General features: G+C 33.8%; 2 protein-coding genes across 2 annotated transcripts; both read left to right on the forward strand.

The window, feature by feature from the left end:
- The first annotated feature begins 903 nt into the window (after positions 1–903).
- Positions 904–2,143, forward strand: LOC121241359 (uncharacterized protein At4g22758-like). Its single transcript, XM_041139096.1, has 2 exons — positions 904–1,596; positions 1,728–2,143. The coding sequence occupies exons 1-2, from the start codon at positions 1,203–1,205 to the stop codon at positions 1,904–1,906; spliced, it is 573 nt and encodes a 190-aa protein (XP_040995030.1). The 5' UTR covers positions 904–1,202; the 3' UTR covers positions 1,907–2,143.
- Positions 2,144–13,752: 11,609 nt separating this feature from the next.
- LOC121241393 (histone deacetylase HDT1-like) lies at positions 13,753–18,261 on the forward strand. Its single transcript, XM_041139149.1, has 10 exons — positions 13,753–13,910; positions 14,931–15,001; positions 15,109–15,320; positions 15,635–15,648; positions 15,726–15,785; positions 15,878–15,996; positions 16,694–16,783; positions 16,910–17,000; positions 17,762–17,894; positions 17,982–18,261. The coding sequence occupies exons 1-10, from the start codon at positions 13,898–13,900 to the stop codon at positions 18,040–18,042; spliced, it is 864 nt and encodes a 287-aa protein (XP_040995083.1). The 5' UTR covers positions 13,753–13,897; the 3' UTR covers positions 18,043–18,261.
- The last annotated feature ends 5,858 nt before the right edge of the window (positions 18,262–24,119 follow it).

The following is a 24,119-nucleotide window of genomic DNA, read 5'->3' on the forward strand; positions in this document are numbered from 1 at the left end:
ATGATATAAAAAATAAATAAATAAATTGATGTATGATATATTATAAAAATCAGTATATAAAATAGAAAAAATAAAATTTAATGATATATTTTAAAAAATAGAATAAAGAAGTCAGTGAGAATGCTCTTAGATCTGCTTTACACACTAATTGATAGAATATTTCAATTTTCAATTTTTTATAAACTAAGTATAAATATAATACGTGTTTACTTCTGATTAGTTATGACACGATGAACTGTACCATGTAACGAGAAAACCAATTTGAAGTATCCTCGTACTCGCATGTATAATTTTGAAATATTTTTAAACCAAGAATGTCTCTATTAAAATAAAGGTGGAAAATACAGAAAATTGAACAGTAATTGAGATGGGTAATAAACTCGGCATACCATGCATTACATTACCAACATGGACTGGACAGCCGCCTTATGCGAACGATAATAATTGAATGCGTCTCAAACCCAACCCGCAGCATTGGCAGGGGACCACCAATTTGCTTCGGCCATGTGTCCCTACTTCCTACGTTAAACGGCAGAACCAGCCAGACCAACTTTACGGTTACACACACTCTCTCTCTCTCTCTCACTGTGAATCTTTAACCACCTCCGCTTCGATAAAAACCACACAAAAACAGAACAGACAATCCCGAAGCTGACCCAGACCCAGACCCAGACACTCGGACCACCACACTTGGGCTCCGGGTGCACGCCCACTACCCGGTTACCACTCGATGGCTGACGACAAATTGTTTGGAGCCTTTGTCTTGTCTTTGACCGATCACTCTCTCTCCCCTACCGGCTATAGCCCGTCTCCTCTCTGAAGAAAAATCCTTCCCCAGTTCCTTCCTCGACGCTACCCCCCCCCCCCCCCCCCCCCCCCCCCCCCCCCCCCCCCCAAATCCTTATCTTCTTCATTCTCCGTATATAACACTGGAGGGGGGGGTGCTTTTGTTGATTCCTCGTGCACCTCTCTCTCTCTCTCTCTCTGCGTCTCATGCAGCCATGCTCAATCCCTTTGCACTTCCTCATAATTTAAGATTTTAGCATTCAGGTTATGATAGCTTCCGTTAACCGCAAACTAGCGAGCAGAAGCTCATCCCCAGCTCTCGGTTTCCCTCGCCCCAGGTTCTTCCGATACCGGCGTTTGAGGTAGAATCCAGATTTCTCCGTTTGTGTACTTAATTTCTAGTATATTTACATATCATGTCGAGTTCGAAGAGCCATCGGAGATCGGGACAAGAGGAGAAGAACCGGAGGGGCAAATTGACCCATAAATCGTCCTCGTTTCACGGGCATATTCCGGTCACTATGACGACTGAGCTTCGCCGGCCGAAAACGCTGCCGGAGTTACTCTCTGACAAGAGCGCGACCGGAACGACGTCGCCAGAGGGACGTCCACGGCTAATGAAGCTGCTACTGAACGTGACGATTCAGGGGAGCCTGGGGCCGGTGCAGGTGGTGATGAATCCGGAATCTTCTGTAAGCGACCTGATCTCCTCGGCAGTCCGGCTTTATGCGAAGGAGTGCCGCCGGCCAATCTTACCGACCACCGACCTTTCCATGTTCGACCTCCATTATTCGCAGTTTAGCCTAGAAAGTAAGCCTCACAGACACAAAGCATGTATCTCGTGTTATATCAGCCGTACGATTACTGAATTTTTATAAATATTTTTGTAATCCTTAGCCACGTGTGAGGTGATGATTGACTTGTTTGTTTGGTGGGGCCAGGCTTGGATAGGGATGAGAAGCTGATGGCACTGGGATCGAGAAATTATTTTCTGTGCGTCAGAAAAACAAAGTTGGACGGTGGCGAAACGATGCCGTCTCCATCATGTTCCAAACAGGCTGAGAAAGCTTCCAAGATCGGCGGCTTTGCTTGGCTCAACTTCATGGACTTCCTGCTGTGATCGGCTAGTATCTGCTGCTACTGCCACCACCCGATTGTTCCCTTTTTTTTTTTTTTTTTCTTCTTTTTCAGGTTATTTAATTGTCAGTGTGAAATATGATAGTGGTTTTTCCAGATTTTTGTAAAAAAAAACATTTTCAAAAGCATGCAAAATTAAGATTTGCATGTCTCTTGATCATTATTCCAACCTTTGTTTGTTGTTATTACAGATAAATCATAAGTATTTGGAGCTTGTAAATGTATATAAACTTTGGCCTCATTTCTCTTTATTTTTTTTTATTCAAAAGTTAAAACTATTTTATGGTTGATTTGTGAATAGTAATAATAAAATATTAAATATTCCAATACCCAAACAGAGTTTGTGAATCGGAATAAACTGTAATTACGTGCTATTGACGGGCTTGGCAAGATGGTGGGCAATAGGACAGCTCGTAGTTTGAGGCTACGTTTGGATGGCTATTTCAAATTATTTGTAAATAGTAATAAAAGAATAAAAAATAAAAAATAATAAAAAATAAATTATGAATAATAATAAATTATTTATAAATAATAATGAATACTTATCAAACACATAGCTAAAAATGAGCATATTCTCATGAGGAATGAAAAGGGGATAGTTAAAAAAAAAAGAAAATAGGATTTCCTAAAAATAAAAAGAGAGATCACAAAGGAAGCAGGTGGTCAGGATTTGAATTACGTAGAATTATGAGAGAGAAATAAACATATAAAATAGATCTTATAATATTTATTAAGTATTTAATATTGTTATAAAAATTTACTTGCAATCACATTAACATGAAGAAGCCAAGGAGTCCTTCTGGATCTCTACTTACCTATACAGTATTCAACAGTTAGAACGTGAACTCATGAAACGACACCATTTAATTATTATTCTCCTTTTTTCATCTTGTCAATGGAAAATGGGTCCCTATATATGCATATGAATAGTAATTCTATATAATTCATATGGATCCACGTCATGTAACTGACAATATTAATCAAATCAATCATCTAACGTTTTAAAAACATGCTTATAGTGAGATGAATACACGTTAATGTGACTAGGATATGTCCATTATGTGGGAATCAAATCATTAAATGTATGAAAATAAATATAGCTGACACGACTATTTTGTAATTCTTATATATATATATATATATTCACAATAATAGTTTAATTCTTTCAAATAAAATAAGTTTAAATGAAAGCGAATGCTCCATTTGTTAGATATATAAAATAATTTTATAAAAATAAACTTATAAATTAATATAACTCGACTTAAAATTTCTTCTTAAAATATTATATAACATAGTTTACCTGTCCATGTCAACCAATATCAGCATCTTATGAGCATTAGCATTAACTTCATTAAAAGTCTAGCCAAATGTAAAATATGATAAATTTCGTCAAATGAATTAGCCAAATAGATAAGTGTGAAACTTTGAGCTACAGTAAATTAATGTATTTCTTTAAATTTGAAGGGTTACTATTCACCCATCAAATCTATTTTTTATTCACTTTTAATCTCCAAAAATTTTTTTTATTCACGTTTAATCTTCAACCGTCTTATAATAATAATGTAAGAATCAAATTAAATTATTAATTAACATATAATTAGTATAATTGTAAAATATGAAAAAAATATATTTTTATTGAAAAAATAATATTATATTATTATTTTTATGAATTCAATGACTAATTCAATATGAAATTATTATGGCTATAGAGGTTTTAGATTTATAAAAGTTATGTACTTTTTATCAAATTTTAAAGATAATTTTAATAAAACCAATGTCAATACTCGAATATACGCATTCTTTACATTTCCATATAATATATATATTCTTTATATTTCTTTAGTCAAGGCTGTCTTTGAGTTGGAGGACCCTACTTCTTCCATTTTGTTGACCAGTACTCCTACTAGGACCAAAAGGGTCAATCATATAACTGATCTCTATTATCTTTCCATGAATGTTCGTTGAAAGAAAACTACTTCATATTTACTATATTCTTATTTTATCATATTGATGTGATATTATTTATTACTTCTTAAGTTTATTAATTTAAAAAAATATTGATCTAATTAATTATGAATAATTCACACTAGCACGATAAGATAAAATAAACTTTAATTTAAAGATCATACAAAGTAGGATAAATAATTTTAAAAAAGGAATATATAATTTGGATATGGTCCTTTGAAATTTTAAAATAATTTTATATACGTTAAACATTTGAAACCTAAGTATTATTTTTTTATTAAATGGATTACCCTTTTAATTTCTTATATTTATTCTATTTAAAAGATTTATGTATTCCAATCATTGCATGCATCACTGATTTGAACCGCTTCATTCCAAATTATCTCTTAAAAAATCTGAAAGATGCTCTGTATTATTGGTGAGGAAAGATAAGATACTTTGACATTAATGATCAATAATTCAAAATATTTGGTTTAGAGAGACAAAAACAAAATTTATAACTTAAGTAAGTTGATATAATGCATTAGATCTATCTTATAATAAAATAAAGTTTACAATTATTATACCGTATCAATCACATTAATTTATAAAATAATTCTTTTATAATTCTGTTTGTAGATGAAATATTTCTTATCTTATTATTACCATTTATTTTTATACATTGCCAACAACTAATGGGCCCAACAAATATCCCAAAATTTGGCTCAACATTACTGTGCGACTAAAAGAGCTTGTAGTCTTGCAGTTAAGTAAGGATGTAATCAGTCCGATTCAATTCAGTTTTAGACGTATTTTAGAATAGAATTGGTATAAACTTAAGAATTAAAGAATCGATACCGGATCGATTCACCTCCAAAACTGGTACTTCCGGTTTTACAGATTTCGATCCAGCTTTACTGATTTTACCAATGAACTAGCAAGGTCGGGCGCCTAGGAATTAGAACTTAGAACAACAAACCGATAAATTAAAAAAAAAAAAAAGATTGTCTAAATATAAAAATAATATGTAACAAAAAATAAGAATTATAGTAAAACTATTATATTATTTATAAGAATCATATTATCATATATGTTAGTGACAATATGATGATTACTTAAAATTAAAATTAAACGATTTTATGTTATATTGATTTTATATTATAAAATTAAAATTTATATATTATATCAAATATTATAATAAGACTTATAAGATTGATTTATATTTTATGCTATATAAAATCTTATATTAATTTTATGTTATTAGATTATTATACATGAATTTTACAATTTTAAAATTTCTTATTATATTAATTACAAATTTAGCATATAATATAAATAAATCATATAAAAAATTATTTATATATAATAAAAAATATATATATGAGGTCCAGTGTAAAAAAACCAAAATTGATTTCAAAACCAGACTGATTTAAAATTAATTTTTAAAAAAATAAAATTGATACCGAATCGAACCGGTTTTGCACCAGACTTAATATACCAGTCCAGTCCGATTTGGGCCAGTTTACCGGTTATTATTTTGAGCCCTACGGTTAAGAAGAAAATAGCTAAGAGTAGAGAAAAGGTTATTCTGAACAGTGTAATCATTTATATATTATTGTTCCAAAGTGAATCTACCTTATCCATTTCCTTCCACTTTTTAAGTGAAATGGTACGTAGAAATCTAGCATTCTCTTCAACATTTATATTTTCAAAATTGTAATATATGTGAATATAAAATCTTAGAAATTTAATTAACCCCACGTTTGAGAATGATTAAAGAAATTATATTTGATTTATGTTTAGACATCTTAAAGAAATTATATCTTTACCAAAAAATACCATATGTAATACATTATATATATTTGGCCATGTTTGGTCCCCAAGAATGTTTGGAAATATTTGAGAATTTGTTTTAGATTAGGTTTTGGGAAAGGAGAGAGAAAATCTTGAATAAAAATCTTTTTTAAAATAAGTATTGTGTTGGAGTTTGTAAAAGTGGATAGATAAAGTTGAAAATCTGCTTGAATATATCTTTTAAGATCATTTTTTGTTTTGGAATTTGTAGAAATTGTATTGATTTTTTATATTTGAGTAATGACTATATAAAAACTTGAAAATTTATTATTATTATTATTTTGTAATGTTTGATAGTGTGAAGTTATGAACAAAGTTAAGAAATGTTAAAAAAGTTTGAATAATACTTGGTTGCCAAACAAGGCTAATTTTATAACAAAATTGCTTTACAATATAATGCATCACAACGAGACACGTCAATTTGTGAGTTTTATTTTCCGAAACAAACATTTTGATTCCTTATAAATCGAGGACTTAAAAGGTGGGAAAAAATTGCACATAAAAATGAGTCACATAGAATTATTGAGCATATTCAGTTAGAAGGATTGGAAATAACACTCACTATCTTGGTGAGGGGTGAGTACTTGTATTCTATTTATAACAGTTTCTTTACAAAAGATTGAAATCAAAGTAATAAAAATAATTTAGTAACAACATTTTGCACATTAATTGTCCAGCTATACAAATTTGTGACAGATATGATTGAGATTCATTAGTTGACTTTCTTTGTATAGATCTAGAGTCCTTAGCAGTTGTATCCTTAACACCCTCCTCAAGCTAACTAGGGGTGGTGACGCAGTAACCTTAAGGCATGAACTTAACACACAAAGGTGTCAGGAGCTGCTTACTCTCAGACAAAGTGATAGTCAAAACTCAAAGTAATGTGCTTGGACTGAGCTTGTGATACTGGTTTAGAAGACATGAAAATTACACTTTGATTATCATGGTATAGAGCGGCACATCCGAGAATATGGAGATGAAGATCATGAAGAATATTAATTATCCATGTGACCCCAGCTACAATACTGAGTGCAAGTGATCTATTCTTAGATTCAACACTTGATCTAGATACTATAGACTACTTTTTTGCACTCCGTGAAATCAAATTAGAGCCAAGGTAAATTGCATAACTTGAGATAGAGCATTGTGTGCCTCGGCTCAATCAAAGTCCGCGTGAGTAAGCAACATTGTCTGCATCAATCTGAGAGGATATATTAAAACCAGAATGCAAAGTAACTTTGACATATCTAATAATTCTCTTGATAGCTCTAAAATGGTCCTCTGTTGATGCATGCATGTACTGACATACGGTGTTAACAAAGTAAGACAACTCAAGCCATATTATGGTATGGTATTGAAGAGCACCAACAAGAGATTTATATAAGGTGGAATTTAAGAAGGGGTTTCCTGCACTTGAATGTCTTGTTGCCCAAAAATTTGGGAGTTGCAATAGGTTTTCTATCAACCAGGTCTTATCTCTTTATGTAAATCAAGAGCATATTTTGTTTGGGATAAGAACAAACCAGTAGAGTGGTGTTGGGCTTCAATGCCCAAGAAATAGTGCCCAAGAAACAGTGCCTAAGTTGAGCAATGTGGGTGTCGAGCAGCTGGTTGATTTGTGAAAACAATTATAAAATATATAGTATATAGGTTATAGACTAACAAGTATGTAGTTCCTGCAGGTTTATGATATACAAAGAGAAAAGAATCAGCACAACTACATTGAAAACCAAGCCTGAATAAGAAGCTGATGAACTTGTGGAACCAAGCAAGTAGTGCCTGCTTGAGTCCATAAAGAGTCTTGACAGACATGATAAGGAGATTTTGGATTAGTATAACCAAGTAGTTTCTCCGAGGCATGAGGGTCGAAGTTTTACTTTGATGAAGGGGATGAATTTCTTCACCCTTGACACATATCTATTCAAGATGCTTTAAGGTTGATTTGAGGCTTTTTGGTTCTTTTATAAGTTTGGATGCTGAGGTGATCTCAGATGATCTCTAAATAGTAGTGAAAAAGTTATGAATAATAGTAAAAAAATAGTGAATAGTTTGTGAATAATAATGAGATAGTTTGAGTTAAAAAAATCACCTCACTAATCAAACATAGTCGAAAGAGAATGTAAAACTAGTGAGGGTGGCATGCATGTGTAGTCACATGATAAGATTTATGCTTGACTAGAGTAGAAGGTGGTGGTGGAGTTACAGTTGATGAAGAATGACCGGCTTCAATGGGCAATTATGGTATGTCCTTGAGAGTGAGTTGAGTTTAAGGAAGAGGTAAGACAAAGGACTACTGAGTCAAGAGAGGCAGGATTAAGTGCACATGGGAGGCAAACTATGGACAAGATGAGAATGAGAGCTTTGTGAAGTAGGGAGTCTTGATCAGCAGCACTGGAAGGAGTAGCATGGAGAACTTTTTGGGGCTAATTTTTGGGAGTTAAAGTCACGTAAGAAAGGAAAGTATAAACAACTAAATGTTCTAAAAAGAGAATAAGATGATGTTTTACCCAATAATATTACATATGGAGGAGCTGCCTTGGAGAATTGGAGTTAGGAGTTGATTGATGGTGAAGATAGCTGTGTAGAAAGCTTCAACTAGAGGGATGAAGGAGTATGGGAATGGAAAAACATAGTTAGACCAACCTCAGTGATGTACCTTTGTTTGTGCTCTGCACTGCCATTTTGAGCTGGTTTGTATGGGCAAAAGATGTACTGTTGAATGCCATGATTATCTAAGTGAGTTTTAAAACAATTGCTGGTAAATTCAAAAGTACCATCACATTGTTTTGATTTTAGAGGATACTTGATTTTCAACAAGCCTTTGGAACCAAATTAGAAATGAATAAAAAAAGTCAGATTTGGTTTTTGATGGGTAGAACCAAGTAAATCTTGAGTGATCATCAATGAAAATCACATAAATCCGACAGCTAGAGGAAGAAGGAATGGGGAAGGTCCCCATAAATCACAATGTGTTAAGTCTAAAAAAGAAGTACCACTATGTTCATTGATATTAAAAGGAAACCTGTGACATTTTCCAAATTGATAGCTAGCACAAAGATGGAGTATACAAGATTGATGTAACAGATAAAAGTCCATTTTTATTTAAGAGTTCTGGTACATGATTTGATATATGCCCTAACTGAGCACGCCGAACAGAGAAAGAGGCACCGAGTTGCTGAGAGCAAAGAAGGATTGATAATCATGATTAAGAACATAAGAGGCCATCAACACATCTACCGGTTCCCAACTCAATTCCAGTGTGCATGTTGTGTATGATAAATCCAAAGTCAAAAAACTCGATTGATGGAACAATGATTATTGGCAGTTAACTTACTAATAGAGATTAGATTTTTGGTGATTTGGGAAAAATAAGAGCATCATGAAGAGTGTTGAGGGAAAAATAAGTTAATTGGCATATTCTTGTGAAAACCTATGTAAAGTTGAGTTGTAACAAGTGTTGATGCATTGGTACATGAAAAAGATTGAAGTGTGCTCAACATGGCTTGACTGGCGCTCGACTGGCGCTCGAGCAGAACCTTCCAGAGAGGTTCGCTCAATGGGCGCTCGACCTGGCGCTCGAGCGGAACCTTCCAGAGTGGTTCGCTCGATGTGCGCTCGACCCAGCGCTCGAGCGGAACCCAGGCAGAGTGGTTCACTCAAGGTGAGCTTGACGTGGCGCTCGAGCAGAACCCATCCAGAGTGGTTCGCTCGATGTGCGCTCGAGCGGAACCCAAACAGAGTGGTTCGCTCGAGGTGAGCTTGACGTGGCGCTCGAGCGGAACCCATCCAGAGTGGTTCGCTCGATGTGCGCTCGATGTTGCGCGCGAGCAGAACTCATCCAGAGATGTTCGCTCGACCTTCGCTCGACACCTCGCTCGAGCGGTTTCAGAAGATAAAGTGCGCTCGACATTCGCTCGACACCTCGCTCGAGCCAATGTTCAAGACAACCTAAAGATTCATGTTTTGAGCGCCGTGACTTGCTGGGACTATAAATAGAACATATCATTTCTGTTCTGTGGTGTGGAAAAATAGTGCAAAACCCTAAGTGTTTCAAGAGCCAAAGAGAGAAACCTTTTCCTTCCTTGTGAATCTCTCTTGGACAAACACATATCCACCACACCACACTCAAGATAAAATCTCATTCAAAGTCCATTGAAGTGGACGTGTTGTTGGTCGGAAGGTTTCTGGAGCTGCTGTGATGCAGAGATCGAGAGGTTTTCGTGGAAAGCTATAGAAGGTCGGAGTTCCGACACTACATGCGTGTAGAGATCGAGTGGGTCACTCGTGATGTTGCAAGCCAGGTTTAGGAACTACAAAGGTTTTGTGAGTGTCTCTAAATTGGTTGTAATAAACTTTTTCTATAGTGGATTTTAGGTGGTGCCTTACACCCGGAGTGGTTTTAGAATTTGAAGAAGTTCTTCAAATGAGTTTCCACTTCGTGACCAAAATCATTGTGTTAATTGTTTTTGTCCATTGATTAACTGTTTATTTGTTTCTAATATTGGAAAGACTATCAAAATTGGAATACACCTATTCATCCCCCTCTAGGTGTAGTGATTGGTAGAACCACTGCTTTTTCAAAGAGAAGCAGAAGGGAGGGGCTTGAAAGAACCACAGTGTGTAACTGGCAGAGAAGGTCCGAAGCTCCATTTCCAACTAAAACTTGATTCGTGCTCTTGTAAATGGTGGAGGTATTAAGTTGGGTAGCATCATTGGTCATGTGAGTAGAGGCAACACTATTGGTGTACTTAAAAGAGTTTTCATTAATGGAAGAAAAGGATCCTGCACCATTTGCAACATGACCAATTTGATTATAACATGACTAATTTTGCTAAAAGTTTGGCAAACAAGTTTAGTTGGCTGAGAACTGGAGGAGTTTTGTAGCTTGAGTTTGCAAGCACACCTATTGCGCTTTGAGTATGATTACCTCGAGGTCCCCCCATGATGATCACCACCACGATGGCCATTTTGACCTCCTTTTTTAGCAGAGAACGCTACTGCAGTGGTGGCATGCCCTTTCCAGAAATCTGATGAAGTCATAGCTCTATGCTTTAGAAATAATGTCATTGAAAGATGGTAGTGAAAAGTGGGATAGCATGGTGGTGGAAAAGGTAAAATATTCTAGACCCAATCCGCGTAAAACCAGTGAACTTTAGCAGAGTCATCAACAGAACAACCCATAGCTGAGAGCCTCATTCTTCATTAATCCTTTAGCTTTGGATTTATGAGAAAATGAGTTCTCAAGAGCAGTCCAAGCATCAGAGGCAGTAGTCAAGCTAAGGTGTCCACCCATTGCCTCTTTAGAAAGAGAGGAATATATGAGGCTAAGAATGAGTTTGATGGATAGCATATAGATCAATAGTATTAAGGGGAGGAAGGGTGTTAATCCTTATATAGTTGTCACAGATTTGTATTCACAAATAGAGGGCAAATTGTTGTTAGTGAATCAATTATTTGTATTACTTTGATTGCAATCTTTTGTGTAGAAACTGTTATAAATTGAATACAAGTACTCCCATTTCATTTGTGTTAGATACAGCCGTGAAGTGTTTAAGCGCTGTACAATTTTTTTAAAAAAGTATGGGATCCACTATAATTTTTTTTTTTTTTTTTGTAGGTCCCTTATTTACTCACTTTTTTTTAAAAGGAATTGGGTGTTTACGCACTCCGTGATTACAAATATTATTTCTCTTTCACTAAACATCAATTTTTTTCTTTTTCTTTTTTTTTAAAGAAAATAACTTCCTTTTTTTTTTTTCTCTCTAAAAGTGATTTGCCTGATTATCCATGCTATTGCTGATATAAATGCATGTATAACTCATGTGATTTCATCTCATTGTAGCAGATGAATAGTAGAGGAGAAAGGTGAAAAAAAAAAAAGGAGCTTCTTAATACTTATTTTCCTTTAAAGACAATCAAAGTTAGAAGGGAACCCATTTAGGAATTCTCATGCGGAAAAAAAAAAAAAGTGAGAAAAAAGGAAAAAAAGTTGAGGTCAATATCGATCTCTATCAATTCGAAGCCATTCACAACATGCCGTGTCGAAAGTCAACGTAATGTCGATTCAAATGCACACACCCTCACTAAGGCACAATATAGATAGTGAGAAAAGACGAGATGATTTTAAATAAAAATTAAAAATTAAATAAAATATTATTTTTTAATATTAATATTATTTTAAAATTTGAAAAAATTAAATTATTTATTATATTTTATGTAAAAATTTAAGAAAATTGTAATGATAAGAGATGAGATGAAACCATTTATATATTCAAATAAGGCTTAAATAGCTTTTTCAATCCTTTTATCGATAACATCTTCATTTCACATCTTCTACCTTGTATTATTATTACTGGAAGATAAATGATATTTATAATCATAAGTTTTACAAGTGCCGCATAATATCTTTAAAAAAAGTGAGTAAATAAGAGATTTATATAAAAATAATAATTTTTTTAATAATAGATCCCACTCTTTTTCAAAATATTAGCGCGACGCTTGTATATTTCACGACTGTATATAACATTACTTTCAATAAATATATGGTATAGGGTTACTGAGTAAGAGAAATCTTATTTTTATTTCTTGTTCGTATAGTCAGCATTGCAATTTTTATGAAGAATGATACTCGTCCCATGAGTTTGCACTTTGCCTTGCCCCCTCAAAATTATCGCACATATATTTTATTTTATTTTATAGTTAGTGGAGGGATTATTTGTGAAGTTTTGTATTTTTTTATTTTTAAAAAATATTTTGAAGAAAAAGAAAAAGATAAAAAAATATAATCTTTGCACTAATGATAAATTTAAGAGGACAAACTCACGAGTGAATAGGGCAAGACATGCAGCACCCAGTTTTTATTGCATTGCATGCATGGAGTGAATCTTGAACCATCTTTTATTTTTTTGTTAACTCTCAAGTAGGTTCGTTAGCATGAAAAAATTTAATTGTAAGTAATTCTACGTACTAATACGCGTATTCATTCAATATGATTGGTCAGATTTTATTGAAAACAGTATTAATTTAAATTTAGAATATAAAGGTAACAATATTAACAAGCAGATTGGTACGCAAACTTGCTTATACATAGCAAAACTACTTTAGTATTGGCAGGCCCAGAAGAACAATCGGGCCCAAGTACAAATCCATACATGGATTTTACATGCAAATGACCAAATAATTTGGTTGGAAAAAAATTATTCATTATTCTTCTTCTTAACAAAGCTCAATAAGAAAGTTCTTGACATCAATTATTATTATAAGAATTATTAATATTTTATTTTTTTATAATTATAATTAACCTTATTTTTGTGTTTACACACCTATTTTATAAGATAATCTTATAACTATAAACGTCATATTTTCATGGTATCACATAATATTATTATTTCATTACATATTTTCTAAAAATTACAGTGAGACAATAGTTTAGAGGAGTTAATGCACGGACAGGCTTTCTCTGTGACTCGGAAAAAAATCCCTAAAGTAGGTCTAAAAATTAAAGAAAAAAGCCATGGCCTCAATATTCTGTATTGTAACACGTATAATTTGCTTTTATCACTTTTATACAATCATATATTAAAATAAGGGTATAGCACTCCTCTTTGTATAAGAAAAATATTCTAGTCATAAAAATTGATGTCTTAATGTTATTTGTCTGATTATAAAATTATTTTTATTATAAAATAGATTTAACGGATCATATAAAACCACGTCAATTTATAGCCGTTGCACTTTTTTTGTATATGTTGTATTTCACTCCAAGTAAATTGGCGTTACTTTTATAAATTATTTTAAATATTCATAATTTAAAATAAAAAAATTCTATTCATCATTTTCATATATTATATTTATTTTTATTTTATAAAATATGTGATATATATATAATTAATGAGTAGAAAAATTTAATTAATTTGAGAAGAATAAAATAATTTTTAAAAAAAATGATATGTGATGTATATAAATAATGAGTAGCAAAACTCAATAAAATATAATTATATAAGAATTGTAAACAGGGTCGTAACTCGTAACCGCATCATTTTCCTTCTTATAAAAGCCCCTCCGAACCCTCGTAGTTCTGTCTCTTCGAGAAGCCAGCCTTACTGACAGTCTCCACAATCCACACACTCTCAAACAAACCCTCTCCAAACCCTAGCCTTCTTCTTTGTAGCCGTCCATGGAGTTTTGGGGTAAGCTACTTCCACTTGCTCTCTCTGCTGCTCCATTTCAATCATCCTTATCCTACCGTTAGGGTTGGGTTTCTCGTATCTTTTTCATTTCTCGCGGACTGTGTTCTCTTATTCATTATTTTCCGTCGGGGTTTCTTCTTTTGCATATGGAGTACATCTGATTCTGTCTATCTGTTTCTTTTTCTAAGAGTTTGTGCTTTCATCTTGAGAAACTGGATTTTTCTTTTGTGAATTTTTTTTTTCGTTGTCTTGGCTTCCCTTATGATTGGTGTTATTGAAATGAGAGAGAGTGGCGTGTCTTTTATCTATCATTTCCTTTTGTGTTGGAAAACTACGTTCTAATTTTTCTTACGAGTTTGTTTCTATTTCTTTTCTGCAAGCGTTTGTTGCTTGGAGCTGGTAAGTTTGTTTTTGTTTCTTTATGTTAAAAGGTATCGGGTAATGTATCTATTTCTTTTAGGTTTAGCTGCTTGCAGTCGCGTAATTTTTGTTTGTAAGATGCTGGAAATTTATTTTATTTTATTTTTTTACATATGTTGCAAAAAAAATTTAAAATTTTGTTTTCCAATGCTAAGTAGATGAATCTGGGCCTGAGAGAGAATGAGTAGAAAAATAGTGAAATTCCGAAGAGACGTAAGGTTGAAGTCTTATTATTCTTATTTCACTCTCTGTTTGTGTGTTGCTTGGTAATATGGTGATGTCGAGTGTTGTGTTCTGTTATGGGTGCGCCACTGTTTTTTGTCCCTTGAAATAATGCTGCCTCCCTCCCCAAAAACACATTGTCAACTTCTAGGTACCTTTCATATTATTTGTCTTTTGGTTTTGGTTGTCACATTTTTAACATCTTCTGCAATTAGTTTTGTGGATTGTGGCCACTCACAAAAAAAGGGTTTTGTGGATTTTTGGTGAATCCACTCAAATCTATTCATTTTGTGGTGTGATTACTCTTAGTATAATGAATCTATTTAGTCATATCAATGGACAGACAGACATGTTGAATCGTGCTTTTGTTTCTCTAAGGTGTTGAAGTCAAGGCAGGACAGCCACTAAAAGTAAAACCTGGCGAGGATAAGGTCCTACATCTTTCACAGGTAAGTGCTCTTGTAACTGTGCTAATATTTGCTTTGGGTAATTCTGAACATCATATGCAGTTATTTTGCACGTGCTGGGAATGTCTGAAATGCTGCTTTTTGTGCAGGCATCTCTGGGTGAGTTTAAGGCCAAGGGAAATGAATCCGTTCCTCTCTTGTTGAAGTTTGGTGATCAGAAACTTGTCTTGGGAACCCTTTCCACAGAGAACTTCCCTCAGCTATCTTTTGATTTGGTTTTTGAAAAGGAGTTTGAGCTCTCTCACAACTGGAAACATGGGAGTGTCTACTTTTTCGGCTACAAAGCTTTTACCCCAGAGGAATATCCTTCACATTTTTCCTTCCTGCCCAGTGAATGATTATTTGATACTTATTTTAAAACTGGTTGATAGACCTTGAATTTCTTGTATTTGATCATTGATGTTCTTTATAACTTCTGAGTTCTTTTTGAAGTCTGCATTGAAGTTATTCTCTCTTTCTCATTGAAAGTGTGCAAAATCATGCTAATGCCTGTTGCATACTATCTACTTGAGGTCCAAATATCTCCCTTCTTTGATGGTAGTAGTTATTATAACTAGTGTGTTCTTACCTCTAGTTTTTTGTGCTTCCTTGACTTGCGGATGTTGTCTTTGCCACGGAGGATCATGATGGTGAGTGTTATGAACGTCCTTTTCTCTAACTTATCTCAATTTTGGCTGTTAATAATGTCCTTTTTTTAATTCTACAGATTTTGATTCTGATTCAGAGGATGAGTTGGAGGATTTGCCTTTGAACAGCATAGATAATGGTGGATGCTGCCGCTGCATTTTACTGTTTTATTAGGTGATTTTCTTTTGATATTTTATCCCTTTCTGCCATTGACTGGTTAATAATTTTCAGGTAAGGCTGGCTCAATAGTTACAACTCAAAGCATTGCTTCCAAGTCTGAGTCTTCTGAAAAGAAGGTTAAGCTTGTAGAACCAAAGAAAGATGATGAGGATGATGATTCTAGTGATCAGGTATGCAGTTGTTATATTGTTGAATAAATGCTTCATCCGGCTGTGCTATATATGACTATTTAACCTTTTGCACTTTGGTTAATCTTTTTATATCTTCTATACTGTATATGAATATTGATATAAATAAGAATTCTTTATATTGCTAAGCGTAAAAGTCACAAGCTTTTTCCTAATAGCAGTTTTTTTTTTTTTTGTTTCCTCCACCCTTGGAGACATGAAACTGCTACAGAAAAGTTCATGACCAGCTATTGCAATCTCCAGAATTCTCTTCACACATCATCTTTTCATTTTTTTTTTCCAATAATAGAACAAGCATCTTGGGCTTGTTAGGAGGGGTTTGGATAGTGAGTTGAGATGAGATGAGCTGAAATGAAAGTTGAAAATTAAATAAAATATTATTAGAATATTATTTTTTAATATTATTTTTGTTTTGGAGTTTGTAAAAGTTGATTTGTTTATTGTATTTTGTTTGAAAATTTGAAAAAGTTGTAATAATTAGATGAATTGAGATGCTTTCTGAATCCAAACAAGGCCTTAGTGTTCATGCACACCTGGTTCAATCCATAGTGTCTCAATCTTGTCCCCCCCACAAACCCCTCATATAGTCATATATTCTCTAGAGTATATATACTATTTTTTAACGTGCTAGTAGAATATTATTTGACCGGCTTTGAATTTGCATGACTAATTGTTACAGGATGAGGATGACGACGACGACGACGACGACGCAATGTTATTCGAGTCTGGTAATGAGTCTGATGAGGAGGATGAAGAAACACCTAAGAAGGTTTTAAACTTTTCTACATTTTTCTTTGAAAATATTTGGACAGTATATTTTTCTATAATATTAATAATCTTACTGATTAAAATCTTTTTTTGTATAATATCATTAACCTTGTGTGTATTGTTGAAGGCTGAACTGGGCAAGAAGAGACCATCTGATTCTGCAACCAAAACTCCTGTTCCTGCTAAAAAGGCAAAAGCAGCTACTCCTCAAAAGACAGGTGATTTTATTTGCCTTTTTCTTGTCATATGTTTGTTAAATACGATTTTTCTACAAAGTCTGTAAACCTTATCATATATGACAGGGTGCATAGTGAGGTCACAGATTCCATTACTTAGTGGGTGCTTTACTTTATAGCAATTAGAAAAATGCCTTTATTTGGTTTTACATGTGTACATTGCTTAGATGTGTTTTTCTAGTTTATTTTAAAGTAATTGACCATTTGCATCTGTATGTAGTGTAAATCAGCAGTCATAATACCAATGGTGTTCATTACCTTCCTCTCTCACATTTCCTTTTTTATATTCTATTTCCTAATAGAATATCCCTGACGCAAATCTCACTTTTTGCTATGGGTTTTGTCTTTTATTTTAATTTTATATTCTTAATAGAATGTCCCTGATTATTTTTTAAATTAATGCCAAACTGATTGTGTGCCTTGTAACTTAATTTTGGCACTAATGATATGTCCCTGTGACTAAACATTGCCATCATGTTGCGTGCCAATTTTGATGTTCTGTGTTCTGATTGATCGATGATTTCCAATGTTTGCAAAGAGTTTATAAATTACGTGGAACATGAGTGTTGGGAATCTCTCTGTGGGTGTTTTTATCTTTAAGGTCGGATTAATTTTATTTATGCCTAGTTGTGCTCCAGCATTAAAGGTCCAATGGTTTACTTTGAAATTTATCTGGCATTGAAATCAATTATGGCTAGAATAAGCAAGGGCCCTGATATGATGGCTGTTTATATATGCTATAGATGGTAAGAAGGGTGTTCATACAGCAACTCCGCATCCTTCCAAGAAGGCTGGAAAGACTCCTGCTAATAGTGATCAATCCAAGGCACAGACCCCAAAATCTGCCGGCCAATACTCTTGCAAATCTTGCAGCAAGTATGTTTGCTTTCAGTATTGGGCAGTGCGACTCCCAAGTCTAAATGAGGTTCATTGTGTTCTAACAGCTTTTTCTCTCGTGTGCAGGAGTTTCGGCTCAGAAACTGGACTTCAGTCTCACACAAAGGCCAAACACAGTGGCAATTAAGTACTGGGTGACTTAATTTATCTTCAATATATGGCTGTTGTACCATGCTCTTGATTTTTTTCATGAGTCGGATTATAGAGCTGAGTTTTTATTAGGGTTTTGCATAGTACTCAAGAGTCGAAGAGTGGTTTCTAGTTGTTTTTGGAGATGTCTTTCAGAATTCAGTCCCATCCCCATTGTGTTTCTTGGACCTTTCTTAAAGGAGGTGATTTTGTCTTTATCATGTTTTGGTTTAATCAGCTTTTATCATGTTGGACTGCTGCACAATTAATTAGAGTAACTTGGATGGTTAATTTCTTTAAGTGGCACCAGGTAGCCTTTTTTTTCAAGGGTCAATGTGGATTGGGAAATACTCTCAACCATAAAAAGATTAAGGTTACATTTGAATGTTGAACTGAGTTAAGTTGAATTAAGATGATAAAATATTATTAGAATATTATTTTTTAATATTATTATTATTTTTAAGATTTGAAAAAGTTGAATTGTTTATTATATTTTGTTAGAATTTGAAAAAGTTATAATAATGAGTTGAGATGATTTTAGGTTCCAAACGAAGTCTAAATAAGCAATCTTACAAATTAATATGACTTGATGTGATTTGTCAGATTATATTATTTTTATTGTAAAGTATATTTAACGGATCAGATTTAGTCATGTCAGTTTGTGAGATTGTTTTTGTATAATTATTTTGTGGATGTAGCAGTATTATATGAATTAGCTGAATTTTGTTAGTGTAAAAATGTCCTGTCTCCATCATATGCCTCGCATCTAATAAACAAACAATAATGTTAGCCAATTATTTGTAATTTGAGAAAAATGAAACAATTTCACTGAAATAATGAAATTAACAGGATAACATGACACCATTACAAGCAGAAGAAAATGAAAAAATCAAAGCCCTCTGTTGCTTGTCAAGTTTTACCACGAGCTTCTTCAACATTGCCTCTTCCTCACTACCATCTCTAGCATCCTTCCATTTGCATTTTGCTTCCTTTCCTCATCTTGCTCCTTCTCTTCCTCTCTGTTCTCAATATATCTACTTCTTTATCTGACGTTACCACCTTATTGATCAATGATTATACCACTAAGCTATCTGCGCACGATTGAACTCCTCATGTTGTCCTTCACCTCCAAACAACTTCGAATGCTTCTAATTTCCTCTTGGTTTGCAAGTTGGTTATTAATACTAAGATGTGTACTTTGACCTTTAACTATCTTCAATGTGACTTGTAAAAGGATCTACACCTTTCAATCTCTTGAGAAGATGATCGAGCTCGGGTTTTAAAGCAGTGTTCCTAGATTATTAAGGTTATGTTTGGATGGTGAGATGATCTCAAATGATATGTAAATAGTAGTGAATAGTTTGTATATAATAGTAAATTGTTTGTGGAACTTGTCAACTTCTAGGAAGTTGGTCTCTTGAGGCAATCCTCAAAGTTTGACTTTTTCTTTTGTCACTACATGGGTTTTAAGTACACAGTTTGCCTTTGTTATTGTACTAAGAAACAGGTTTCCACTATCGTAGCTTTGATTGGCATGGTCATTATTCATTACCATGGATCTTAAATCTTATGAGAGTTTTTGTAGCCAATTTTATGAAGAAGTTGGTGGAATTAAACTAAACTTGGTAATATGTTCCCTCCCAAGCGGGGGATGTTTTCTCTTGCGGCAGGCTAAGCATGTCGTTTCGATAGCATGCGGTGACATGGAAATGAAGAGTAGGAGGTGGTGGAGTTGATCATGGTGAGGCATGTGAAGGCTTTGGTCGGCGGATCTCCATAGATCATCTAACCTTTAAGGACCGGATCAATTGGAGAAAAACTAGAGAAAAAATAATGAGAGGAAGGAAAACGAAGGGAATTAGGAAAAATGAAGGAGCAAACGTATCCAAACCACTCATTATTCTTCAAAAAATTATTTCTGTCAAAAATAGTTTTCTCCACTTGTGACGGGAACTAAACCACTCGTCACAAGTGTAACATAGACTCTTTTCATGCCTCTTCTTTATTCTTGATAGTTGTTTTCTTTGGTTTTTGCAAAATCTTTTTTATTGACGGGATGGTGTTTTTCCTTATTTTTGGACTCGAAAATCGGCTGTAAATTTGCTACTTGACTATATTTGGTTGTTAAAGTGATCTCAACCCATCTCAACTAATTATTGATGGGATCAATAAAATATTATTATTTATAGATTATCTGAGATCATCTTAACATCCAAAGACAATCTTAGGTTTGTCCAAAGGCAATCTTAGGTACAAACGGGTCAATCCCACCACGGCTAGGGATAAGTAGGCTGATTGAGCTGCTTGTAGTTGTTGTTTCCTTTCTTTCACCATCCTTCAAAGTTTCAAACCACTCAGGATCTACCCACCGGAGCCTGAGTTCCAATTCTTTTCGAGCTCTCTAGTCCTTGTTTAAATGCCATCCCTGCCGATGCTTAATTGAGCCCAGTCCAGCCCAGCAAAAGGACTTTTGTTTTGTTTTATTGGCCCTGAAACAAGCTTTCCCTTTCTCTTTCTGTCCTATCAACTCACTGGGCTGAAATTGTACAGTTCCCAAAATAAACCAAGTCTCAAAACATATTCATGCCAAACCCAATATTTTCTTGACCTCTTCGATTGGGCTTGTGAACTTTTGTGCTTGTTTTGACGTTGCTGGATGTGAAAGAAGACAACTACACGTTAGGTTTACAAAGAAATCTTGTTCACGTTACTGTATGTGATGCATTAGATATACTTTATAGTAAAAATAGTTTTGCAATCCGACATATTGTCACGACAAACCATATCAATTTTTGAAGATGAACCACATATTTCTGGACTAAAGAGACAAAAGAAGAAGAAGAAGACGACGACGAAAGGGTGCAGCAAAAACTGAGTCACCAAACTCCAATCACCTCCTGCAATTGTTGGTTAAAGAATGTGACTGCAATTTAGTAACTTGCTATTGGTCCAGTAGACTCACGTACGTACTCAAATATCTAGAAATTCCAGGTTTATGCATGAGTACTAGGTTCATGATACAGCAAAAAGACACTAAAGGAGTGAGTTCTAGGAAAGTGGGAGGGATGAGGTAACAGAGAAAAAAACAATACTGCCTTTTGGCAATTCTGTGGTGAAAAAGGTATGTTGGATTCGTCCATCTGTGGTTTAGAGATTTACATATAATGCACCAAACATCCGTCTTGTACGTACTTCCCTTAAGTTTTAGCATCCGTCTAGTGTACATTCAGAAAATAAAGCTGCATTATCAGAAATGGACAGTAGCTTGCAAATGCTGCAGAATATATGTCAAGTTGAGGGCTCCAAACATGATTTTTAAAGCCATCAAAACACAAATACAGTACTAGCAGTTCAAAATGGGGAAGCTTTTGGTGCTCAAACAAGGATATATTTACACCTTACTGAATTTTTGTCCGAATTTTAGGGTCTAAAGTGAGAAAGATATAAATATATAAAATGAATTCGACGATATTTATTGAATATTTAATGCTACTTGTTATTCAAAAAGTTCACTCGATCAACTATAAATGTTACAAAATTTTACTTTCTGTCTCTTATCTTTTTACGACGATACCCAAATCCAACATGCAATAGCTCTAAACTCCAACATTCTAATTAAATTTAACATTTATGTTATTTGGAATCAAGCTAGGGAGAAAGTTGGGTGTCTAAGAAATCGGTCCATATAATGTATGGAAAGCATAGAATATTACAAAAGAAGAAGTTGCTGCTGAATCTGACATTGACGAGCTAGCTGACCCCATGTTGCAGAGAATGGGCCTAAGCTTCACACAAATAATGGACAACATCTGACTAAAAAGAAGATCACATGATCATGTGTCAATGTTGCATTGGATGCTTCATTGGAGAAGAAGACAATGCTAATCAACAGCCCAAGACTGTGAAACCATGTGAGAGGAGGACCCCTCATCATCTGACAGATGTATCATCTCAAATAATACTTTGGTCATGTGTGTGTGTGTGTGTCTGGCATCACGTGTTTTACTTTGTGTGTGTTTGGAAGCAACTTTCCTCTATCTCGAAAATTACAAAAAACAAATGAAATTGAATTGCAGGACTTCGATATTATCATGTTTACGTACGTAGAATCAGTATTCGAATTCAAAACAGTTTAAACCGATGGAAAGATTATTAATCTTTCAACGTTAATGAATGAATCTTTGCTGGGATTGTCGTCGGTCCTGAGACAACATGGGACCGAGCATTGAAAAGAACCAGCGAGCTCTTAAGATTGATCATGAAAGACAACCAACCAATGATCTGGAAAAGACAGCTCATTTACGTTTTCTCACACACTGCATTAATTTGTATCAACTGGATTATATGATTAGAAAAAAGTTGCAGGAACATGTGCATTTCGTAGCTTCCTTCCTGCAGAAATCAACCAAGCCAAACATTAATAAATAGGAACTTGAGTACTTTTGTTGTTATTTCAGCTTTCACTTGCATGCAGTTGTCTACGTTGGAAAGTGAATATATTATACATTCTCCTCCATTTTAATATAGTACTCTTTTTTTCAAGCAACTTTGCATATGATTTTGGCTTATATCCTGTTAAAATTTTACTGAATACATCCTGTTTGAAAAATAAATGGATAATATTATTTAAGTGACAAAATGAATCGATATATAAAAAAAAAGAGGAATTCTATACATCAGCTACTATTCACTTTCACACCACACATCTATAACTTTTTTCATAGGAAGTGAGATGTGAGATAGTGAATAGTAATTGATGCATAAAATTTTTTATAAAAAAAATAGTAGAAGAGGAGGGAGAAAGTGCTCGGGAAAAAATGAATCTCCAAAGCTTTGAGAGAGAAACAAGAATTTTAAAATTGAATTGAGATTTGAGTAAAAGGCAATTTAAATATATAGATATGCTTGTTAATTACTTACCTGATCCAACACTTGATTAAATAACTATTTTGATCTTTATATAACTTCCATAGGGATCTATTTTTCTGTCTCTAAATCATCATGAATATTGATACTACTTGTGACACTATCAAGGTGGCACCTACCTAACAACACTGATGTGGTAGATAAGTTTTGTGGTTATGATTTGATTTTTCAATTTTTCAATTTTTTTTTTATTACTAATGCATGTCTATTGTCTACCACATCAATACCAACATAAGTGTAAACAGCATCAATCCTAAACCATGGTATTGAAAAGGAGCTTTAAGAGTTGGTTTTTATTTGCCTGAAATTTGTTCATGAAATAAGTGAAATTCACTCATTATTGTAACTTTTTACTTTTCTTTTTCTGGTTTGGTGATTGCTAAAACAAAGATTAATAGCAATTCCTAGAACATATCCATAAAAGTAATCGGATGTGATGTGATTCAAAGTGAACAGCCAAAACTAGGTGTATTTACAAGGTACTCTTCCCTGATCAACTGCTTTATAATCATGGAAGCAAAAATCTGATTTGGGCTTACCTTCAGTAAAAAATTAGTAGATATATTTTTAATAAAAATGAATGGACAAGATCGATTTATTTATATATCATTGTCTACTTCTTCTGTTCATTTGCTCAACAAGATATATCCAATGAAAAAAAAAAAAAAACATACTGAGGTGAGATGATCTCATTTAATTTCAACTAATAATCTCATTACTATTTACAAACCATCTCAACTTATCTTATTTCATCTCACTCTCCAAACGGGTCATGAGTCTTGTCTACTGCAAACCTAACTGGAGTTATAGCCTGCATCAAGATTTGAATTCTTTTCCCATATTTTCTCAGCAATTAAAATTAGTTTTAGGATTTCTAATTTGGGACAAATTACTAATTATTTTATTGCCACCACCAAGATAGAACCTTTATAAAAAATAAAAAATAAAAAACCAAGCAAGTAACCCCAAGGAAGGGTCATTGTCCTAATTCCAACAGGCTTTAAAAAGGTTGATGCATGATGATATAAGATATTGGTAGTTGGTCCCTCATCATTTTATGACAAGTCTATCAGAACAACTTGCTTTGGAAGTTTCCATAATCCATGAGACAAATTATTGGTATCTTTGGAAGAACTTATTTTAAAAAAA

This window comes from Juglans microcarpa x Juglans regia, chromosome 7S (assembly GCF_004785595.1).
Source record: "Juglans microcarpa x Juglans regia isolate MS1-56 chromosome 7S, Jm3101_v1.0, whole genome shotgun sequence".
Classification (NCBI taxonomy): Eukaryota; Viridiplantae; Streptophyta; class Magnoliopsida; order Fagales; family Juglandaceae; genus Juglans; species Juglans microcarpa x Juglans regia.